The sequence below is a fragment of the Lissotriton helveticus genome, chromosome 2_1, assembly GCF_964261635.1.
Source record: "Lissotriton helveticus chromosome 2_1, aLisHel1.1, whole genome shotgun sequence".
In the NCBI taxonomy this organism is placed as follows: Eukaryota; Metazoa; Chordata; class Amphibia; order Caudata; family Salamandridae; genus Lissotriton; species Lissotriton helveticus.
The window spans coordinates 1442248033-1442271847 of record NC_136059.1 but is presented as its reverse complement, the minus strand read 5'-3'; the positions used below and the strand labels follow the sequence as shown (position 1 = coordinate 1442271847).

General features: G+C 46.1%; 1 protein-coding gene across 3 annotated transcripts in view; it reads right to left on the bottom strand.

The window, feature by feature from the left end:
* Nucleotides 1-23815, bottom strand: part of MRPL1 (mitochondrial ribosomal protein L1) — a 549098-nt gene that overhangs the window by 226291 nt on the left and 298992 nt on the right. For all 3 annotated transcript variants that reach the window (XM_078676360.1, XM_078676359.1, XM_078676361.1), the window contains exon 4: nucleotides 22625-22708. In XM_078676360.1, coding sequence (XP_078532486.1) covers nucleotides 22625-22708 — 84 coding nt within the window. The remainder of the gene's footprint in view (nucleotides 1-22624; nucleotides 22709-23815) is intronic.

Sequence of the window (23815 nt, the reverse complement as noted above, 5' to 3'; positions counted from 1 at the left end):
AGGCGCTGGTTTTTCGCGGGGGTCGGCGCCGCCGCCATTTTGGGGTCAGGCACGTCAAGCCGGTCGATGTCTGCCGGGATGCCTAGCTGTCAACCTCCAACATCAGCAGTACTTGAGGGGTGGATCTCGTTATTGTGGCGCTTCCTCTGACCCTGGTGGGCGTCTGCTGGTAGTAGGAGCGCTGTGTGCGCTCGTGGGGTCAGGCGATGCAGCCGCGACCGGGCGCCGCCATTTTAGGCGCAGTCCGGGTCGGAGTGTGCACTGCCGGCAAAGTCCAGAAAGGACGGTAAAAGCCGGTTCCCAGGCCGATTTCAGCTCATCGGAGGATGCAGCAAGGGTCCCAGTGCCGGTACCTTAGTTCTGGGGCGAGTTGCGGCTCTGGAAGCAGTGGTGGTTCAGGACTCGCTCTCCCTTCCCGCGGAGCACTCGGTTCAGGCGGCCATTCCTCCTGCCGTCCAAGCCCCAGCGCCCTACTCACTGTCAAACCCAGCCCCAACCTAGGTCCAGGTCTAATCTTCAAAAACACGAAAATGGCTCTCTTAAAAGTCAGTAAATATTTACCACATCAATTCCGAAACTCACAGTGGGAGTCTTTATGGCACAACTCAACCATCACATACAAAGGGAAACCTCTCAATTACCACGCCTGGATAGACAAGGGCGTCATATTCCCCCACCAACTCGTCGGAAACGCGCTACCCCTAACCTTTAAAGAAATTCAGGTTAAGTTCCACCTCAATAATATTGAATTTTATAACTTCCTACACATTAAAGTAGCTCTAACAAAGGCTAATCTGAATGATGCCACTCCTTCCCTCCTAGATTTATTCCCCTCCCTTAACAAACAAGGACACCAAGTTTCTAGCTTGTACAAATTAATGCGTCCGCAAGCGTCCTCCCTAAATGCACCCATCCATCGATACTGGGACTCATTCTCCTCCGTACCGAACTCGGACACAATTTGGGCCAGAACGTGGGAATCCACCACCCGCCACAAAATATGCCCTACACTGTCTCAAACCAAGTTCTGGCTTCTGCATAAAGCATTCTTGACTCCCAGGAGGTTGTTTCTTCACAAAATCAAGGACGATGACAAGTGTTGGAACTGCTCAGGGGTGGGAGGAGATCTGGAGCACTTAGTCTTCAAATGACCCAGTGTTATCTCGTATTGGGACAAGATCTTTGGTTTCGTGAAGGAAGTCCTCCATATTACTCTACCAAGAGAATTCTCGTCGCTTGTACTAGGTTTTGCCAAAGCCGTCTCTCTCAATGAAAACGATAAAGCCCTACTGGACCTGCTGCTGACGGCTGGGGTTAAAATCATACTTAACAACTGGAAAAGCACGAACAAAGCCTCCTTTCCTCACTGGTTGAACTGGGTATCGTACTTGAGAGGTGCTGACAATATATCCTTGACCTCCACTCCGTGGAGACCCCCATCGAGGAAAATCTGGTCCTCGCTAGACGCTCATTTTGATGCATACAAACCTCCTTGAATCTTGCCTACAGGGTCCTAAAGCGTGTCATCACACAATGTTTCATTCTGATTGTTAGCCAGTCTATGTTTTTGTACTTTCTTAACCACAGAGTGATGACTCCAGCTCCCACATGTGCTACAGGTTTGGGATACGAAAATGTTCATCTTATGTAGCCTCTGCGATAGTGGGGTGGTGCCTACCTCCATCAAGGTCAGGCTTTACATGACACCAGTTATCATCGGAATGTATGTGGTCATTTTAAGGGGAATTTTATGTAACATGTTGGACTCATTGTTTTATGGACTCAATTGCATTATTGGTACCAACTTTCTGTATTCCTAGCCATGTGACTGGAACTATTCGTACTGAACCGACTATTCCTGTACTGTTTGATTCTCTTTGCAGCTCCTAATAAAAATCTTTTGAACTAAAAAAAAAAAAAAAGATATTTCAAGGCAAACCCCATGTTACCCTAGGGGAGAGATAGCCCTTGCAATAGTGAAAAATAAAATTAGCAGTATTTTAGTACTAGGACATGTAAAACACAACAGTATGCGTCCTACCTTTTAAATAAACTGCACCCTGTCCATACTGCAACCTTGGGCCTACCTTAGAGGGCCTTACATGTGATAAAAGGGAGTGTTTGAGCCAGGCAAGTGGGTGCACTTGCCAGGTCAAAATGGCAGTTTAAAACTGCACATACAGACAAGACACTGCAGTTGAAGGCCTGAGACATGTTTGCAGGGCCGCTCATGTGGGTGGCACAATTAGTGCTGCAGGTCCACTAGCAGCATTTAATTTACAGGCCCTGAGCACAATTGGTGCACTTGACTAGTGCCTCATTAGTAACTAAAATATGCCAATCATGGATAAACCAATCACCAATACAATTTAGACAGAGAGCACTTGCACTTTAGCACTGGTCGGCAGTGGTAAAGTGCCCAGAGTCCTTAAACCAGCAAAACTAAGGTCCGAAAAATACAGGAAGAAAGCAAAAGGTTTGGGGATAACCCTGCAAAAAGGTCCAGATCCAACACTGCTTTCATGTATTGTGAAATATCTAGCACCTTCCCCTACACTGTGATTTATGTAGCACCATGGACTTGCAGCACTTGTCGGGCCTATTGAGCGGACTGGTTCTGATGTATTTGTATATAAGCACATGGGCTGTCTCAAAGCCCGACATCTGCTGTGTATCAGATGACATATGTGTGACAAAAACTAGATCTAAAGATGAACAGACTTTTATTTATTCCTTTGGATATGCAAAGGAGTTTTTCTGAGGAAAAACATTTGTGACTTTTAATGCAAACTACATGTTTCTCTAATGAAATTAGCCTACATCTCTAAGGGAAGAATGTCTTCAATATGCCTAGATACAGTTGTCCAATAACTGGTAGATCATTATATTCACTTCTGCACTCTACTTTTCTCCAAACTCAAGTAAAATTCACATCCTTTCAAAGAACCTTACAGAGTGTGCCCCGCCTTCTTTGTTCACATCTGACTCAGCCATAGCGACCACAGTACTGACCCATGGCATTTCTGCCTCTCTGATATTAGGCAATCCTGGTACCACATTTGTGTCAGTCTTCTGCTGAGATGCAGTAAATCATAGAGACCAGTGACTCTAAGCTTCCTGCTTTCACACAGTGTTGAAGCTACACAGATCTCTATCCAAAACTGAAGTATGACAAGTGAAATCAGGGATGGAACATATGCAGGGCGAGGCCCAAAACTGAAACAGCATAAACAGGGAAACGCTATAGGTGTGGGATTGGAGGTAGGACATGGTCTGGGAAAAGCCCTGGAAGCATCACAATGCAGTAAAAATACCTGGAAAGTGCCACTGCTGTACCCATTTTCTAGTTTAACTGCCTGCAATTTCAAAGGAAGGCCTTGTGAATAGAATGGATCCAAATTTTCCAACTTGTAGATTTGTCTACAAGGTTTGCCTTGTGCAAGAGTAAATTCAACAAATTCTCAATATTCTTCCCATTTGTTTCCATTCCACGTCGTTATGCTGATGATTTTGTCATTTTTAAATTGAGTGTGATAGATGTGTAGACCTTTCTACCACAGATGTGTAATCTATTACTTTAATGATCCTGTAGCAAAGAACTTCCTGTTCGGTGTTCACCTTCTGGATATATTCAAAATATAAAAAGCTATACGTGTGTTTACATAAACCATTCCAGGTCTCTGGTGTTTTTCACTTATTAAATGTTATACTTCAGTGCAGCTCAATTTAATTTATTAGGATAAGCAAGTTGTCTCATGGACAAGGTTGTGTGATAGAATTCCTTTGTCGGATTGGGAACAGTAAATGTCCTCCATTTACAGTATCTGTTCTTCAGCCTCTGAAGCCCTGACAAAAGAATGACAAGGTTAAAACTGACGGAACTGCAGTGCCCGTCGCCTCATGGATTCAATTTCATGTGATCAGATAATTCGACACAGATGACTGGTAGCCTGTAGTCATGATTATCTATCCGTCCATCACCACCCTCTTTTGTACCGCTTTGTTCGCCGTAAGTTGGCAGGGTATGCTCAGATGTGAGTCCCTTGCTCACTTTGCCACTGAATTCAAGCAAGCCTGGCTGAAGACGGCTGTAATGCCAGAAACCGGTCCTAGGAAGCTTGAGTCCGGTCCAGGGAAGGCATGGCTTGGCAGTTCGGGCAAGATTGTTCACATGAGGCACATGGTCAGACTGATTTGCATATGGCCATGTCTGAACTTGGGTGGCAGAGTGGGCTAAAGAATGGTGATGGATTAAACCCAGATCTCTTGACTGGGTGTGAGTGTTTGATTGATTCAGATGCTCCGTCCATCACCACCCCCTTTTGTACCGTCATGATGATCTATGGCAGTGTCCAATGGCTGTAGCTACAATTGCGCCCCTAGGGACGTCACATTCTGGTGCTGGGGAGCGCGAAGGTTTAAGGAAGGCGCGCCTCTGCACTGACGGGTTTGCGGGCGGCTCCGCATTAACAGAATGAAAAAAACATCTTTGGACGAGATTCTCTCTCATTAACCAGGGAATTAAACGTCATAAATCTGACAGAATGTAGCTGAAGTTTATATCGGAATTTCAGACATCAGACTTTCCAGAGACCACGTACGGTACCGAGGCGGTCTGTCAGCGTGGATGAGAAGATGTACTCTGCAGCAGGAACCATGACAAGCTTGTTCTAACACCTACGGCAAAGCATAAATGCAGTAAGTTTGTTTTTAAAATGACATAAATCGTTTCTATTTGCCACAGAATAGATGCAATTCTCTTAGTTTATTAACTCATGCAAATAAGTTAACTTCTGTTTAGCGGGCGGAGGGCCGAACCCATGGGCCTCTCACTTACTGGGGTGGCATTTGGAAATACTACAACCTACTGTGAGCGCTGTGTGTGTTTCACAGCCTCTCCTGAGGCTTGCCCAGCAATCATGCTGCCATGACACTGCTGACTGCGGGGGCGGAGTCCGCGAGTCAGCAGACTCTGATTAATTTATGGTATAGGCCTGAGGCAGCTCAGTTTTGTGTTAGGGCCTCTCAGATTTCTGGTTCTGCCGTCTAAACGCAAGTTCTTGCTCTTTTTGGTAATAATTCTTATCAGAGCCATGTGACCTGCTTTTTTGATGTCCGCTTTTTTATTGTATTCTTGTGGTGACCGCTGAGCCTTACATTCCTACCGCACAGCATTCACTTATGAATAATGTGGCTCAATTCACCCCACTGCAAATGATAAACCTTTTCTCATCACATTCATTTTTTGCATGACCTCGTCTTGGACAACAGCCACCACCTAGTAAAAGGGATTTGTTTTATTTTCCCTGTTTTAACATGCTCCTTCTCTTTTATTTTTGCCTGATTAGCATTGCTTCCGCCTTTTTTAGTCAATACATTATGTCATCCAAAATTCACAAGTTTGTTATACAAGCAGCATTGTACAAGGGAAGCTATAGATATAGCTATAGCAATAAAATAAAACACATACTTCCATCACTTTTATGAAATATGTAAGTAAAGAACACTCATTGTGAGGAGTATGGGCATGGTCTTCAATGCTATGTCATGTGAAGTGATGCCTGCCCTCTTTCATAGCTGCCAAGGTTTCAGATTGCTATGTGTGATATTTTGATAATTTCGTTGTAATTATGAGTTAGCCATTTGCAGCAGTTTTAAGATCTTCTTAGAGTTTCTCGATGCTCAAATGGGTCTAATTTCAGATAATTATGCGTTTCCCACTTCATTGCTTGATTTTCAGCACGCAAAGAAAGTGTCACTCATATTCGTTGAAATGTCACTCATAATTACACTGAAATTATGAAAATGTCACACAAGGCAATTTGAAACCTTGGCAGCTTTGTGAAAGGCTGACGCCACACGATGTCCTTGCTGTAATGTATGAAGTAAGCACAACCACACTCAGGTTAGACTGTTCGTCGTCCTGGCCACACCAGAACCCTTTTATTGCAAAACAAACCGCCACCCCCCAATTAACTAATTAGCATCCCGCCCTATATAACAAACAGGTGAGTCATAGTTACCCCTTCGGATGCCAGAAACAAAGAGGTAAGGACGATGATCACATCATATTCCTCCATAAATTTTACAAAAAAAATGAAAATACAAACATAACTTCATTTCAACATGTTACATAATCCTTCAAACGTGTAAATCGAGCAGGACATGGCCGTAACTGGTATCTCCCCACACCCCTTCATTGGAACTCAGACTCGAGTATCGATCTTGTACTAGGTGGAGTCATAAGAAAGGCTCAGGCTCTACATCTGACAGTGAAAGAGGTGGAAATGCACTGCTTTGGCCAGGCGCCACGTCCGCTGTTAGTGGAACACAGGTAGACTCCATGTCAGTAAAGCCATCATCCAAACCCATAGAGTCAGCATCAGATGGTACCACAGGTCCGTACCCTTGAACAGAAACAGGAGCCCGGTAAGATTTAAAGAAAGACACATTCTGTGAAATAACCAAACCATCCCTCACAGCAGTAACCTTTGTCCCATGAACAGATTGCACAACCCAAGGCTAAGGCTCAAAAGGTAAACTAAACTTCCCCCTACGGTGCAGATTTTTCACCATTACAATATCACCAACAGAAAAAGTCCCGGGCTTGGCCCCATACCTGAATGCAATTTTATTGTTCTTTGCTTGCTGATTGCGCAGCTCCCCAGCCACAACCACATAGCTCGCAGGAACTGATTCCATTAAAGGCACAAAATCACCCATAGGACGATTCATGCATAGGGAGATCGGACTGACTTTCGTGGTGGTATGAGGAGTCATCCGATATTCCTTCAAAAACAAGATAGCACAGTCCAGATCCTGACGATCAGTGACAGCAATCCTGATAGCCTTATTAAGGGTAAGCATAAAACGTTCTGCCTCCCTATTGGCCTGTGGCCACAAAGGGGTAATTTTACGATGGACAACACCCCTAGTTTGCAGATAAGTCGAGAACTCATGGCTGGAAAAAGGAGGTCCGTTATCAGTACGCAATTCAGAAATCAAACCATGTGTCGCCATGATTTTATCAAACAGCGGTATAGTGCGACAAGTTGGTAGTGTCCATTATTTCCACTTCAGGATATTTGGAAAAGTCATCAATCACCACCAACATGTGTCGCCCATCCGGTAGACATCCAAAATCAGCACTTGCCCTCTGCCACGGGAATGAGGGGATTCCTTCTGTGATGATAGGGGCTGAAGCATCCCCTCCCCCAGCAGCCTAACACAGCGCACAACCTAACACTGTACTCTCCACCAGAGCGTCCAATCCAGGAAACCATACCTTAGATCTCAAACGGGACTTGGTCTTCACAACCCCTTGATGAACCAAATGAGCCAAATCTACCACACGCTGTTGAAGACAGGCAGGAATCACCAACAGTGGACCTCTCATAAAATACCCCACCGGGGAACAAGCCAATTCATCCCGCACCTGAAAGAGAGACACCAAGGTAGATCTCGCGTCCACAGTACGGCATTTGGCGGAACTCATGAGCTCGTTCCACTTCTACTTCCCAGTACCAACAACGGACAGGCAAAGTTGAAGAGACCCATCCCGAGCCGTGGAATCCACAGTCTCCTCCATAGAAATAGGGAGAGGCCTGGAACCCTCCACCACCAGTCGCACATACTCTTTAATATCCTCGGCGTCATTTTCCTCGGCAACAGTAGCAAGACGAAAATGCCGGGGAAGGTAATCAGCGGGATTCAAAACCCCAGGACGAAAAACTACGCAAAATCCATTTTTCAATACGAGGAGGAGGCTTTGAAGATGAACCCATAAACAAAGGAATGAGGGGCTTATGGTTAGTATACACAACAAAAGGCTGGCCATATAAATGAAAATGACTGCACCCCCAATATACTGCAATGGCCTCCTTCGCGATGTGAGAATATCGCTGTTCAGTGGCAGTCAAAGCACGACTAGCATACGCCACTGGAGCCAACTCACCATTCCTCTGCCGCTGGGTAAGTACAGCCCCCAGGCCACCTGGACTTGCATCCACGGAAAGCTCAGAGTCCAGCAATGAGTTAAAGTACACCAGAGTAGTATCAGCGAACAGGGCCTGCTTAGTAGCTTGGAAGGCAGACTCTTGCTCCGGACCCCAGTCCCAGGGAACATTAGACTTAGTGAGTTCTCGTAAAGGAGCCGTTAAATTAGACAAACCACGAATGAAACGGCCACAGTAATTAACCATTCCCATGAAGCTCCTTACACCAGATACGTTAACAGGAGCAGAGGCGGTCTGAATGTCACACACCTTCAGATGATCAGGGGACACACCATCTTGTGAAAAATGATAACCAAAGAACGAAATGTCTTTTCTCAAAAATTCACATTTCTCCCTATGTAGGGTTAGTCCATTATCTAGCAACCTTTGAAAAACACCTTTGTGGTGGCTAAGATGTCCATCCAAGGTAGGGGCATGCACCAGAATGTCATCGCTGACATTTATTACGCCCTCCAGTCCAGACAAAACCCCACGAATAGCGTCCTGGAAAACCTCCGCAGCACTGGAAATGACAAAGCTCAGGCGTTTATATCGCCGTAAACCCACATGGGTAGAGAATGTGGTGATCGCTCTGGAAGCAGGGTCAAGCATCAACTGGTGGTAATCAGCACGGAGATCCATTTTGGAAAACCACCTAGATCCATTTACTTCTACCACAATATAATCAATAGTAGGGGTGAGGTGCCGCTCGCGCTTAATCCCCAGATTAGGCAAACGCATGTCCACGCAAATACGGACCTCCCCAGGTTGCTGAGGCTTACGTGCAATAACTATAGGTGACACCCATGGAGTCGGGCCCTCCACCTTTTCAATAATATCAGCCTTCTCCAGTTTTGCCAATTCAGCCTCCACCTTCGTCCGAAGATGAAAAGCCACCCTCCTGTGACGTGACGCCACGGGCTGGGTGGACTAATCTATATGCAGCTTGATCATCCGGTCCTTCAGACAGCCTATGCCATTGAATAATGGGGAGAACTGGACCAGCAAGTCATCAACAGTCCATTGATGGATGGCCAATGCAAAAACAACCAAGTGCAATCTTTCAGCTGTCTGGCAACTCAGCAACATTCCTTGACCATTCTTGGTAACATAAACCAGCCAATTCACAACATGAGAACCATGTGAAACTTCAGCAGTAAAAACACCAGCCAGTGGAAGAGGTTCACGAGCTCCAAAAGCAAACACTTTAGTAGCGGTCCCACTCAAAACAGGAATAGTTGGCAGTCCCATCATCATAGACCCAGCCATCACATTAATGGACGCCCCTGTATCGATCAAGGCAGGCACCAAATGACCATTCACCAGTACACAGCATTTGGGTAAACCTCTCCGTACAGCACCCCCAGGTTGCAAAGCATGTAGAACGTGTACAGTCTCTTCATCGTCATCCATATCGCCCTCCGCCAAAAATGGAGCAGTTGAGTACACCTGGGCAGACGATGAAGGAACAGTACCTCGGGCAAGAGCAGAACGGCACACCTTTGCAAAGTGGTTCACCTTACTGCAATTAGAGCACCGCTTCCCAACCGCAGGACAAGTCCCCTTACGAGGAAACAAACCCCCACAACCATAACAAGTCCGGATCGGTCCACTTTACCACGGTACAGCATCTTCTGCTTGACTGAAACAGCATTCACCGGCTCCACCTTCACGGCATGGTGAAGGGCAGCATCCATATGAGCCGCCCTAACGTTCGAAAGCTCCTTGGAGCTGCCACGAGTCAACATGTCAACCATAGGCATATTTGGCACCTGGAGTGTCGCTTCACGAAGTTTACTAGAATAACAGCCTTGTATGAATTGGGCCCTAATTTCATCAGCAGCATCAGGCAACCTACAGGTACTGGCCAAAGTGCATAGACGAGCATAGAAAACGTCCACAGATTCATCAGGCAGCTGCCTAGCCTGGCACAACAGGAACCGTTCATAATCAGGATTTGCTTGAGGCTCAAAATGGGCAGTCAGGGCTCGTTTCAAGGTATCATAAGTCTGTGGAGTATCTTCCACCACTGACCGTCACAAACGATGAATCGCCGCCCCTCCAAGATGCAACAACATCGGGAGCCTCCGTTCCTCCACCAAATCGATGGCCTCAAAATGATTCTCCAAACGGTCCACCCACTCCTTCCAGCGGGCCGCTTGGGCAGATGGAGGGCCATCCAACAGGAAGTGTTCTACTGGGGGTATGGTTGCCATAATGAACCCCGTAAGAATATATCACTGTGCAAAATCTTATGACCCAATACTACTTAGCAGGTCAACCAAATGATTTCACAGGGGTCTGGACACACCCATTAGCAGCCTTAATGTCCACAGCAGCCACAATTACCTCCACTGGCCTTAATGCTGTGCCTGTTATTCGTTCCTGTGCGAATAGTCCACTGTATCAGGGCCAAATACAATTGCCAGTACCCTGTAACGCCACAGAATCCGCTCCAGTTGTCCCCAGAGCGCTCCTGCCATGAGACACTCAGGACACACTCCTCCTCGCACTCGGAGCCATCCCGCAGCTCCAAAATGACAGCAGCGCTGAGAAAAACAAAAGACGTGCTGTCACTGCCACGAGCCAGCCGGCCCACGCAGCATGCCGCGTAACAAAGGCCACGCCCCCAAACACAGACGGAGCAGGCAGGAAGCAAACGAGAACCGGGGAAACCTCCCCGGACACAGCAACCAGTCCAAAAGGCACCGCAGAAGTCTCGGGATACAGCAGCACGGTAAGATAATACGCCGGCACACAAACGCCTCCAGAGGAGCACCGCAGCTTCACGAATACACCGGAACCACATGGGGGAACAGCCACAGGATCCCACCTTCGTCGCCAGAAAATGTAATGTATGAAGTGTAAGCACAACCACACTCAGGTTAGACTGTTTGTCGTCCTGGCCACACCATAACCCTTTTATTGCAAAACTATCCCCCACCCCCAATTAACTAATTAGCATCCCGCCCTATATAACAAACAAGTGAGTCATAGTTACCCCTTCGGATGCCAGAAACAAAGAGGTAAGGACGATGATCACATCACACTTGCATCCGTTATTGTCTGATGTCCAAAGCTATCAAAACACTTTAGCAGGTGATATGTGCTTACTTTAATTTTGAGGGCGACATGAATTGGTTTTGAAGCCAAAATGATATGGCTAATACAAATTGATGTAAATGCTACCATAATTATGTGAATGAAATATGTCAAGTACATGAAGTGACGCGAGGAAGAGGGATACTCACAATAAGGCTTCTCTCTGAGAATTTTCGAAGCCACCACAGCCTAAGTCATTAAAGGCTGCCAGATAAGACTCAACATCAAGATGCGGCTGGCGCAAATGGAAGAGATTCCAAATTTGGATGTTATTTATTTCATGCTTTTGTGTGTGGCTGCACTAAAGTGTTTTTAGAGCAAGATAGAAAATACATTGGGATGGGTATAGCAATGCATAATCCAGTCAAATATCTTGCAATGCTAAACAAAGATCGCGATATTCATCCTTGCCTGTAGTCCGTTCTCCATTCTTAATACCTTCTGCCAGTAAGCTATGTACAAAGTCCGTTCTCTATTCTCTTCCCCCAATCAAGCTGAAAAAGCGCACCAAATCCCGGGCGACATACATAGATCCGGTAGAAAGAGGCATTGCTAGCGATCGGGTGCCACAGAATAGAACGTCTTGCTGTCATCTGCAGGTAAGCAGTTAGTTCAGAGAGGGCAATCTTTGCGACTTAAAAAATACAAAATATTTCCCAGATATTCTTACATTACCTAACAGACCCGATGTTGTGTTTCTAGTATGGATCACCCAAGGGCTTAAGGAAATGATCAGTTTTGGCGGCTAGAGAACTAATTTGCGAAAGAGCTTCCATTAAAGATAGAAAGTAAGCACCGCACGCTTTTTTCCACTATACCACTCTATGGTGATTTAGGTGATTGATGCTATGCTTATATCATTTTTTCTTCAGATTTAACACTCTTGGCGGGAAGAGAGAGAATATATATGGTGCATGAGCCCGTATACACTATAAAAAGTAAGCACCTCTTTTTAATTAACTAAACAAAATATACCACTCCATGGGAATCTGGGGTTACTTACTATATGTTCATGTTATCCTTCTTTAAGATTTAATTATCATTGGGGTCATCGCACATTACCCTATCAGAATTTCTACTTTTTCCCTGCTGATCCATTATTTGCGCTAACTTTGGTTCAACAATCCTTTCTTAAGGACCAAGTGTATTAGTGTAACAGTATCCTCCGACGTTCACACAGTAAGTATCTTCGTCCTGATTATAACAATTTATATGCCTTTGATAATAACTAAATATGAAGACCTGTCACACTAAGAGGAATTTGGAATCATTTTAGACTTTATACCACCATAGGAGCTTAGACTGCCCCTCCTAGATCGACTTATTGCAGTATTGCAACTTGTTTATGGTCGCACACCTTTATAATTTTGAAGTAAGTAATGCTGTTGACTTTTTAGCTTTAAAATCTTTTTACATGATATACGACATAGGTATTAATATCCAGGTGTTCCCTGTTTTTAGACAAAAACAACTCAAGCACCGGAAGGGCATTCATTATCTAGTCCCCTACTCAAAACTTAAGGTGAGAACGATTTAGTAATCCACATATACAACAGATTTGCATATATTGCCATGCGATACCAACTACGTTCAGATCCCGCCCATACCAGTGTCCTCTAGAGGCAAACTTATAAAAACATCAATAACCCTAGAGGCAAAAATGTAACAACATTAATAACTAATACTAGAGGTCTCCAGAGGCAATGATATAATAACATCAATAAATAACATTTTCCTTGTTAATTTTATAATTTGGGCCTTTAGTTTATTCATTTTCAATTCTTTTACTTTATCTAACTCAGACTCTATTATGTTTTACATCTCACTATACTAAAAAGGTTTATTCTTCTTTTTCCTTTCAATTCTGTAATTTCTACTTTTGTTTATGCTATGGATGGAATGGCCATGAGCTATTTCAATTCTTTGGAAAACTGGACAAAGAATGTATCAAATAATGTATCAAATAATTAATTAATTTAATTGGAGACTGTGTGTGTGTGTGTATGTATGTGTGTGTGTATATATATATATATATATATTTCTTATTTATTATTGTTATTTACACATGTTCATTGCCAGTCTTTGATAACATCATCTGTATTGAATTATATGTATTAATGAGAGGTCTAATTAATATTCTAGGCTATAGTTTGTGATCAATTGTACATACAACTTGTATATATATTGGAAAGGTGTAACCATAAAATAATGTTCTGTGCCCTATACAGTTTTTCGCTAGAGACGGTTCCCTGACGAAGGCAGAAGTGCCGAAACGTGCGTAGCTGTTATCTACTGCTAGCCTTCATCAAATCTGTCAAGTTTTTGAGAAAGTAACAATTATTGTTTGTATTATTTGGATTGATTTTCCCTTTTTATGTACATATGTTTGTTTATTCATCCTGTATATATGTGTATCAACACAAATGATTAAGACTAAATACTAAAACAAAAGAGATTTAAAAACTAAATAAAATATATATATTTTTACGTATATTTTTATTTACTTTTTTTTACGACATATAACATGTACTAGGCATCGCTTTGTTGTTACAGGGTAGTAGCCCAAACTGGCTGTGTTGGTTGTGGTACAATTCCTGCTTACGTATGTTTGGGTGTTTCCACTGTCCCAATAAGAGGAAGGGAAAGGGTGAAAGGGGACATGAAAGGAGTTAAGGTAGAGAGAGAGGTAGCATACAGGAAGTTTTATATAATATTTTTATACCAAGCAACAAGTTGATGTCTCAGTCAGTTGTTCATAGTAGCACACCATGTGGTTACACCTACATGTTTAACAACAATGCCTAGAATGTTTAACCCTATGCATAATTGGAAGCTTGCTATTGTTTTCTTTACACATATAGTGTTTTCCCTGCAACTAGCAAGCATATTGTATTTGTATGGGTCCCCTTTTTCTAAAAATATGGATACAGCAATGAACAATAATATAAGCAGGGAGGTAAGGCCAGGTACACTGGCACTATAAGCTAATGTAGGAACTTTAAAAAAAGATGTGTTTTTAAAAATGTTTTATGAAATTGAGACTAGCAGGAAAGGTTTTTAGGTGGACTGGTAAAAGATGCAGAGGTCTGCATCAGCAACAATTATTGCCTGATTTTGGGCTTGGAAGATTTTTTAATGTTAGCATTTTAGAGTTCCTGCTGTTGAGGCCATTTTTTACACCTGAGGTAGCGAGTAATTATGTTAGGGAGTTTGTTTATTTGGATGAATAGCTTTCTGTGCGAGGCAGCACATTTAAAATCTGATCCTTAGATAGGCAGCCCATGTACATTTTGGAGAATGAATATGCTACTTACCAGTATGCATCTATTCTTGGCATGTAGGGCTGCTGACATTCATATCTATAGCATAGATCGCCGCCTAGTGTTGGGTCCGGATGATTGCACATTGTTGTCCTGGAAGAGTCTTCGAAGTATCACGAGATAGGTGGCTCCTCCCCTGGACTACAGTGCGCATGGGCATCGACTCCATCCTCAGATTGTTTTTAGCCATTGTGGCAAAGATGGAGTGTAACAGTGTAAGCGATGGCCATGCTAAGAGTAAGTGTAAAAAAGTCTGCAGCCGCTACAGGCGCCGGGGAGGAGGGCGGGCAATATGAATGTCAGCAGCCCTACATGCCAAGAACAGATGCATACTGGTAAGTAGCATATTCAGTTCGAGGCATGTGGGCTGCTGAATTCATATCTATAGCATAGAATACATAGCAGTCCCTCCATTAACGGCGGCCGCCTGTGCCAGCTGCAGAAGTCTGAAATAGTGTCTTAAGAACAGCCTGCCCTACAGCTGCCTGCTGCTTGGAGTGCACATCTACACAGTAATGTTTAGTAAATGTATGTGGTGTAGACCATGTGGCTGCTCTACAAATATCTTCCAGAGGGATATTACCAAGGAAAGCCATAGAGGCCCCCAACTTGCGGGTGGAGTGGGCTCTGGGAGGGACCGTTAAAGTGCGCTTAGCCTTGTGATAGCAAATCTGAATACACTTAACGATCCACCGGGCTATACCTGCTTTGGAAATGGGGTTGCCTTTGTGCTGGGCCGAAAAGGCAACAAAGAGTTGTTGTGTCTTCCTAAATGCTTTGGTCCTATCGATGTAGTACATCAAAGCTCGTTTGACATCCAGAGTGTGGAGCATTCTTTCGGCCACCGTCTCTGGGTTTTGAAAGAACGCGGGCAGTTCAATGGTTTGATTGACATGGAACTGCGAAACCACTTTAGGAAGAAATTTAGGGTTAGTGCGCAGCACCACCCTGTTAGAGTGAATTTGAATGAATGGCTCTTGTACAGTGAGCGCCTGCAGCTCACTAACACATCGTAGAGAGGTAATGGCAATGAGAAAAGCCACTTTCCACGTTAAGAACTCAATCTCACATGAATGTAGAGGCTCAAAAGGTGGGCCCATCAACCTGGTGAGGACCACATTGAGGTTCCATACGGGGGCTGGCGGGGTCCTCGGAGGGATGACCCGCTTTAGTCCTTCTAGGAAGGCTTGAACGGCAGGCACTCTGAAAACGGAGAGATGCTGCCTGTTTTGGAGATAAGCCGCTATGGCGGATAAGTGTATCCGAATGGAAGCATATGCCAGATTGCATTTGTAAAGATGTAACAAATAACAGATGATGTTGGGAATGGATGCATCCAGCGGGTTGATGTGGTGTTCAGTACAGTAAATGACAAACCGCTTCCATTTCGCTGCATAGCAGGCTCTAGTGGTGGGCTTTCTCGCCTCCCGAATGATATCCATGCATTCTGGAGGCAAGTCAAGGTAGCCAAACTCTAAGACCTCAGGAGCCAGATCGCCAGATTGAGCTGTTGCGGATCTGGATGCTGAATGTCGCCATGGTTCTGCGTCAGAAGCCTGGGTGTGAGGTGCAGGCGTTGATGCGGTACCACAGAGAGTTCTAGAAACGTGGTGTACCATGGTTGGGGTGCCCACGTTGGAGCAACCAGGATGAGTGTCATCGAATGTTGCTTTAGCTTTCTTGCCACCAGCGGAATGAGAGGTGCTGGGGGAAAAGCGTACGCAAATCTGCCTGACCAGTTCATCCATATCGCATTGCCCTGCGACTGTGGGTGAGGGAACCTGGCGGCAAAGCTTTGGCATTTTGCGTTTTCCCTTGTGGCAAACAGGTCTATCTGTGGATGACCCCACTGCTGGAAGTACGGGTGGAGTACCGATGGATGTATCTCCCACTCGTGCATTTGGTGGCTGTACCTGCTGAGCAGGTCCGCCATCTGATTGTCCTTGCCCGGGAGGTGTTCCGCCATGAGGAAGATGTTCCTCTGAATGGCCCACTTCCACATGCTCTGAGCCAGATGAGACAACTGTGGAGAGTGTGTACCTCCCTGCTTTTGGATGTAGTACATGGCCGTCATGTTGTCCGTCCGGATCAACACGACCTTGTTGCACAGATGTACTTTGAATGCCTTTAGCGCCATGAAGATTGCCATCAGTTCTAGATAGTTGATGTGCATCTTCCTTTGCTGCTTCGTCCATAGTCCCTGCACCATGAGCTCCCCATCCCTGAAGAGATGCGTCCGTCGTCAGGATAATCTGTGGCACAGGCTTTTGGAACGGTAGGCCCTTGCAAAGGTTGTGTGGAGTCCACCAATGCAGAGAGTTGTATGCCCGACCGGTCACCAACACTAGGTCGTTCAACCGCCCTTGAGCCTGAGTCCACTGATGCGCCAAGCATTCTTGGAGCGGACGCATATGTAACCTCGCGTGCGGGACTATGAAGATGCAGGAGGCCATCATGCCTATCAACTGCATGAACACTCTCGCTGGAAGGGAGTGTTGCGGTCTGAACTTTCGGATTAGCGACTGGATGTTGTCGATCCGTACTGAATTTGGCTGAGCTGTGGCTGCCAGAGTATCTATCGTCGCGCCCAGATACTGCCGCACATGGGCAGGCTGAAGGTGCGACTTCGGATAGTTCAGTGAGAAGCCCAGACTGTGAAGAAGGTGAATGGTGTGGGACATGTGGGCGGCGCACTGCTGGGCTGACTTTGCTTGAACCAGCCAGTCGTCCAGGTAAGGGTAGACATGTACGTTCTGTCTTCTGAGGTGCGCAGCCACTGTCGCCAGACACTTCGTGAACACTCTGGGTGCCGTGGTCACTCCGAAAGGAAGGACCTTGAATTGGTAATGCCGATTTTGAATGGTGAATCTGAGGTATTTCTTGTGTGATGGATGGAGTGGAATGTGGAAGTAAGCATCCTTGAGGTCCAAGGTTGCGAGGAAGTCTCCCTGATTGAGCAACGGAAGAACTTGCTGCAGCGTTAGCATGTGGAAGTGTTCGGAGAGAATATACTGGTTTAGGGGCCTGAGGTCCAGAATAGGTCTGAGGGACCCTTCCTTCTTTGGGATCAAGAAGTACAGGGAGTACACTCCTGTGCCTTCTTCCTCCACCGGCACGAGCTCTATTGCGCCTTTTTGCAGCATGACAAGAACCTCCTGCTGCAATAAGTGCAAATGCTCTGTGGACATAGGATGGTGTTTTGGTGGTATGTTGGGCGGAGTGGATGTGAGCTCCAAACAATAACCGAACTGGATAAGTTTCCTGACCCACCTGTCTGTGGTGATGGATTTCCAGACTGGCAGGAACTGCTGGAGTCTCCCCCCGACAGGTGTGGAATGGTCGGGGGGCAGTGACAGGGCGTCACTGTTTGTTGGAGGCGGAGGAACGGGAGTTGTTGTTGCCCCTGCCTCTGCCCTTGGTGCTGTTGCCCCGGTAACCTCCTCTACTCTGCTTGGTGTAAGAGGTTTGCGCCCCACCTTTATTGAATTGTGTTTGCTGGGACATTTGGCCTCTGGGAACACCCCTATTGCCTAAGCGACGAAAAGTGCTCCCTCGAAACTGTTGGGACGGTAGAGCTCCCATGGACTTAGCAGTTTCGGTATCCTTCTTTATTTTTTCCAGGGTGGTATCTACCTCAGGACCAAATAATCTGTCAGGGTTTACCGGCTGGTTGAGGATGGTAGTTTGTATCTCCGGCTTAAACCCAGAGATTCGGAGCCAAGCCTGACGTCTCAACATCACACTCTTATTAATTGCCCTGGCCGCAGTGTCCGCAACGTCTAGTGCACACTTAATGGAAGCGTTGGAGATGAGCTTCCCTTCCTGGATAAGCATCTCCGCTGCCTCTTTATATTGGTCTGGTAGATGTTGCAACAGGGTCTCTAGTGTGTCGTAGTGTGCCCTGTCGTATCGAGCCATGAGTGCCTGCGTGTTAGAGATACGCCAGATATTGGCTGCCTGAGCTGCTACTCTCTTTCCTGATGCCTCCAGCACTTTGGACTCTTTGTCCGGGGGAGGAGCTTTACCAGTGGTCTGCGAATTCACCCTTTTGCGGGCATTAGAAACGACCAGAGAGTCCAATGGCAACTGGCCCTTGATGTAGGTAGGATAGCCAGGTGCCGGTCTGTATTTTTTCTCAATTCTAGGGTTGACAACCCTGGACCGCGTGGGTTCCTTAAAAATGTCCGCAGCATGTTTCAGGACCCCCTTCAACATTGGGAGAGTCTTCACAGTCTTTTCAGCTGTTGAAAAAGTGTCAAAGAGGAAGTCCACCTCAACAGGGTCAGCATGCAGCTCAACGTCGTGGTTTTTTGCTGCCCTCTCAATTAAGGCATTAAATGCTGCAGAGTCCTCAGTGGGAGAGGTCTTGACGTTGTATACCTGAGGGTCATGGGCAAGGTGCTGATCCCCCTGGTCACCTGCCCCCGTCCATGAGTCCTGTTGTTCATCAGGATCTGTGTTGGCAGGAAAGTTGTACTCCTCGTCATCATCCCCAGCATCCTCTACATCCGAATAAGTTGGTGAGGGTGTGGCAATTCTTGGAGTCCGAGGCACCAGCGGCTCGACCAAGACTGGTGAATCTGAAGCAGGCTTTTTGCGCTTTAGAGGAATGGTGTATGACTCCAAAGGCTGTGTCGCCGTAATCTTCCTCTTGTACAGCGTAAGCTTCCCGGTGTCGGCGTCGATGAAACGCTCCGACTGCTCCTCAACCAATGGTGGTCGATGCTTCAAGCCCCCAGCCGGGTGAGTAGGCTTCGACCCCGCAGAACCCTGCAAGTGCGCTTTGGGCACCGACCGTGGTGCGAAGGCCTTCGGTGCCACCTTCGGCGGCAGCGTGAAGAGTATTGGCGTCGAAGACTTAGACGATGGGACCGATTGCTTCGGGGGGGAAGGCGTCTTTGGGTCTTCCGTGGAAGCCTTGTCCCTGATATGTTTGAGGGAGTCCGAGACCTGCTTCGTAAAGGAAGCGGATGGTTTCGTCGACCCGAAAGACGACCTCGATCCACTAACATGTGAAGACTCGAGCGTGGATGACTTGGTCTTTTCGATTCGAGGCGTAGGAGCATCCTTCTTAGGGGCACTATGCCCCCCTTCCGTGACAGCAGACGTCGACGCCGACTGTTTCGGATCGGCGGCCTGGGGAACCTGTTTCGGGTCCCCAGTCTTTGGCTGGATGCCTTTGCTGGACTTCGGCTCGACGCCCTTCTTGGACTTCGGCTCGACGCCCTTGCTTGACTCTGGCTCGACGCCCTTGGCGGATTTCGGTTCGACGCCCTTGACCAACTTCGGCTCGACGCCCTTGCCCGACTTCACTGGGTCGACCGCTTTCTTCGGCTTGGGTTGCCCCGACACCTCGGAAGACGAGGGTGCCGACGTCTTCGGTTTTGATGGCGTTTCAACCACTTTCCGTTTTGTCGATACCGAAGGTTTCACTTTCGGTTTAGTTTTCGACAATGGCGGCTCCGCTGAAGTGTCCGTAGCCGGGCCTGAAGGCGGCGCCGTGGATTCTGGTATAAGGTCTTGGGTAAGGCCGCGTGGCGATCCCTCGACCTGAGCCTTTGTAATTGTTCGAACGGGGCATAGCTCTTCCTCCGGGCTATCTTCCATGGCCCCATAGGCCTCATTGTCGTCTCCTACCTCGTTGACGACTTCTTCTACGTGTAGGCCTTCGACATCCGCTTCATAATCGTAGTCGATTTCCTCTGCCGGAGGTGAAATCTGCATTTGAACTTCGTGTTCGTTCGCTTCTTCGCTGTCGAAGATGTCCACCGGGGCCGACTGCCGGGCCTCCATGCGCGCCGCACGCCGAAGCCGAATCGTCTTCTTTTAACGAAACCTGGAACAAGCCATACAGTTGGCTTCATCGTGGTCCGGCGACAGGCACTTGTTGCACACCGGGTGGACGTCGATGTGGGGATACTTGGATCCACACACGGGACAATTCTTGAACGGGCTGCGTTCCATGTTGTCGAGGGTCTTGCTGCGTCGACCGGGCCTCGATCACGGAAGAGTCACGCGACTCCCTGGATATCCAACTCGGGAACTGAGTCGGAATAGAACCGGGCACCGAGCGCAAACAATACCGACGGAATGAAAAAGGCCTTCGGGCCTCGAAAAGTCAATGTTGATTCCGAACTGGAGATAACGAAATTACATCCGAACCCAATGGCGGAAAAAAACAATCTGAGGATGGAGTCGGTGCCCATGCGCACTGTAGTCCAGGGGAGGAGCCACCTATCTCGTGATAATTCGAAGACTCTTCCAGGACAACAATGTGCAATCATCCGGACCCAACACTAGGCGGCGATCTATGCTATAGATATGAATTCAGCAGCCCACATGCCTCGAACCCATATTTGTTCAAATTATCCTGTGGAGCATGGCAGTGGATTGAATACCAGCATGAAGAGGAGAAATTAAGGATTTAGGGACGCCAGCTTTATGGTGTTGCCAAAGCCCAAGCTAGAGAGAACTATAGTATGGCCATCAATTCAGTTGGGCATGGAAGAGTAGAAAGTTGATCTTTTAACGAGGGCCAAGGTGAATGCTGGCCACTTTCTTCATATGATATTGTGCAGGGTGAGAAAGAGTTTAGTGAAGTGCAAAATCCACAGATTTCACTGAGGTAGGTAGGAAATCATTATTTTGCCTTGAGCCTGTCACGAATTAGAGTCAAATTTCTTTCGGTACTTAGTGGGTGATAAAAAGAGAAGAGCAGTAGTAAGCTGCCAGGCGGAGAGGGTTAAAGAAGCTTCACAAGGCTTGAGGAGAAGGTGACTGCTGATGGATGATGTTTTTGGGCAGAGGTCTTTTCCCTCAGTGCACTATTGAATGGACACTTCTATCCCCTTCCAAAAGTGAACTCAATGACTCACAATCCAGTCTTCTTCACTGGTTATCTATAGATTATAAAAGTAAACAAACTCAGAACTTGCCAACAAAAGCTTCTGCAGTGTCCCAAGGAAGATATTTGCCTGCAAAGATCAGATGTGTCATGGGCTGCTGAGAGACCAAGAGTACAAAAAGATTACCCCTTATCTTGCATGCGGTGCACATTGAGCAATATTTTGGGAATGTCCATTTATGATGCCACTGGCAGAGCAGAAACTAAACAGATAGTCCACTAACAGATGTACTTCATTGATACTGAAATTTGATTGGAAATACACTTTAATTGATTTCCCAAACCAATGTAAATTGGGAACACGTCTAAAATCGGAAATGAGGTTCAATCTTTTAAATATTACAGTAAGCTGACCACATTTTAGCAGTCTTGGAAAGATTCCACTTGTGAATGAGGCATTGATCAGTGAGCGCAAAGCTGCTTCCAAGTGGTGGAAGTTTGCCTTGATGATGTTTGCAGAAAGAATTTCGAAGTAGCAATTGGTAGGTTTGAGGTGTTTTATAACCTTCGACAGTTTGTCTTTAGTAGTGAATCTGTCTGGTAAAAATGGACATATCATCCACTGCCAGAAAATGTCACACATGCACTCAACTCTAATGATGACAGTGAGAGTACTACAAATGAATCTTAGAAAAAGGACAAGCACACTGAACCTAATCAACAAAGATAATGACACAAGATTTCACTTCTTTGAGACTGGGAATCCGATCTCGACTGGTGTCAGAGGGCATACTGGATGGTTTACTGAAGTCAGGGCTGCTCCAAGATGTGGGGAAAGGTGTGGGGAGCCTGGTGTGCATTCTGGGAGTCCTAACGAGTGGGTGGCTGTTGGATTTGATGGGGCGTTTCCTATGTGTTGGCCTGAAAATGTGGATTCTTTCTCGAAGTGTGCATTGTACGTACAAGCACCACCCTGATTGTTCACGTGCAATTTAAAGCTGTATTCCTTCCTATAGACTCTGTATGCCGAGCACTGTTTCAATAGAGTAAAGAAAAAAAGATTTCACTTCTCAATAATCTGGGAATTGTTGCATGCCCACCCCAATTCTCTTCACATAGAGGCTTGGATCGGACTACCCCCAACCAAAAACTAGCATGTAGGAGAACAGGCAACGTATACAGAACAAGAGCTTAAAATAAATACACATGAATCAAAATACTAGAGTGTGGGAATCTGGTTTTCTAGAGCAGTTTCTAAGATTACTAATACGTTTATTTTTAACATTTCACTAGTTCGTTCCGTATATTTCATTTGCAGTGGTATTTAATAAGTAACAATAACGAATATCTAGTTTTGCACTCACCTCAGTAAACACCAAGACCTTGTTTGCCTCTGTTGTGAAACGGTAGGGCAGAAGTAGGATGCTGACGAAAGGCTCCACTTTTTTCTGCAGGACATAAAAGGAGAAACTCGTCAATAATTAGACAAAACAAATCTTTCCATACCTGCTTTGCGTGTATTAATACCCGAACTAGACTTTGGGCAATGGGCACAATTCAATCCCCTACATGCTTGCGGTGCGACCAAGAAGAAGGGACATTCCACCATACAGTTTGGGAGTGTTCCACCTTACAGCCCTTCTGGCGCAGGGTCTTCTCGTGCCTCAGCACTGTGTTGGCATGGGAGCTCCCACATGACCCACGTTTATTTCTTCTGCATAGCACGTACAGGATTGGGGGCAATATATATAAGCAGCACCTACTCTTTCGGGCCCTCACCATTGCTAAACGTGATATAGCACAGCTATGGAAAGGGACGTCGCCCCCGACTCTGGGCAAGTGGAAGGGTGAGCTAGATAGATGCAAGGGTGCGGAAATAGCTGTGTTTTTGGCACCCCAGAAGCACCGTAAAATGTGGACCCGCTGGGCATCGTACTGTGGGATTGAGCTTCCCCACTTACCACCAGTGGACCCTTGAATGGCATACTTCATTAGGTACATGTACATGGTTCCCCTTGATTCCACGCTGGTCTTCGCTATCTCCCTGATGTCTCTCTTGGGGTTTTGTTTGGCTGACTCTGGAACTGTCTGCATATTGTTGTTGTTGATTGTCCTGCATGTTCGCAGGTATTATATGAAACGTGAAAAGATGGTGTCTCTGCAAATTAATGCTTCTTATAAATATATGTAGGCCTCACGCCAAAATGCTATAGGAAATACCAAATAAAATCTCTTTAGAATTTTTTTTTATTTCCCTCACTTAACAGACACAATACAATTAGAGATTTCATTTGACATGTATAAGACTTTTGTGCCCCCCTACCCAACACTTACAAGTACACAGTACCATGACATACATTTAAAAAAAAGATCTTCGGCTGAGAGAGATTCCCTTGTCATAATATTTTCTGCTTTTATAACCACCGAAGCTGAGCTGTGGCCACGGTTGGACTGGGGCAGAAAATGGAGGCACCAAAATAAATGTGGCCCCTGTAAGCGAATCAGATAGCTAAAAAAGTGGCCCACATTTGCAAATAGGAAAGTTTTGAACTTTT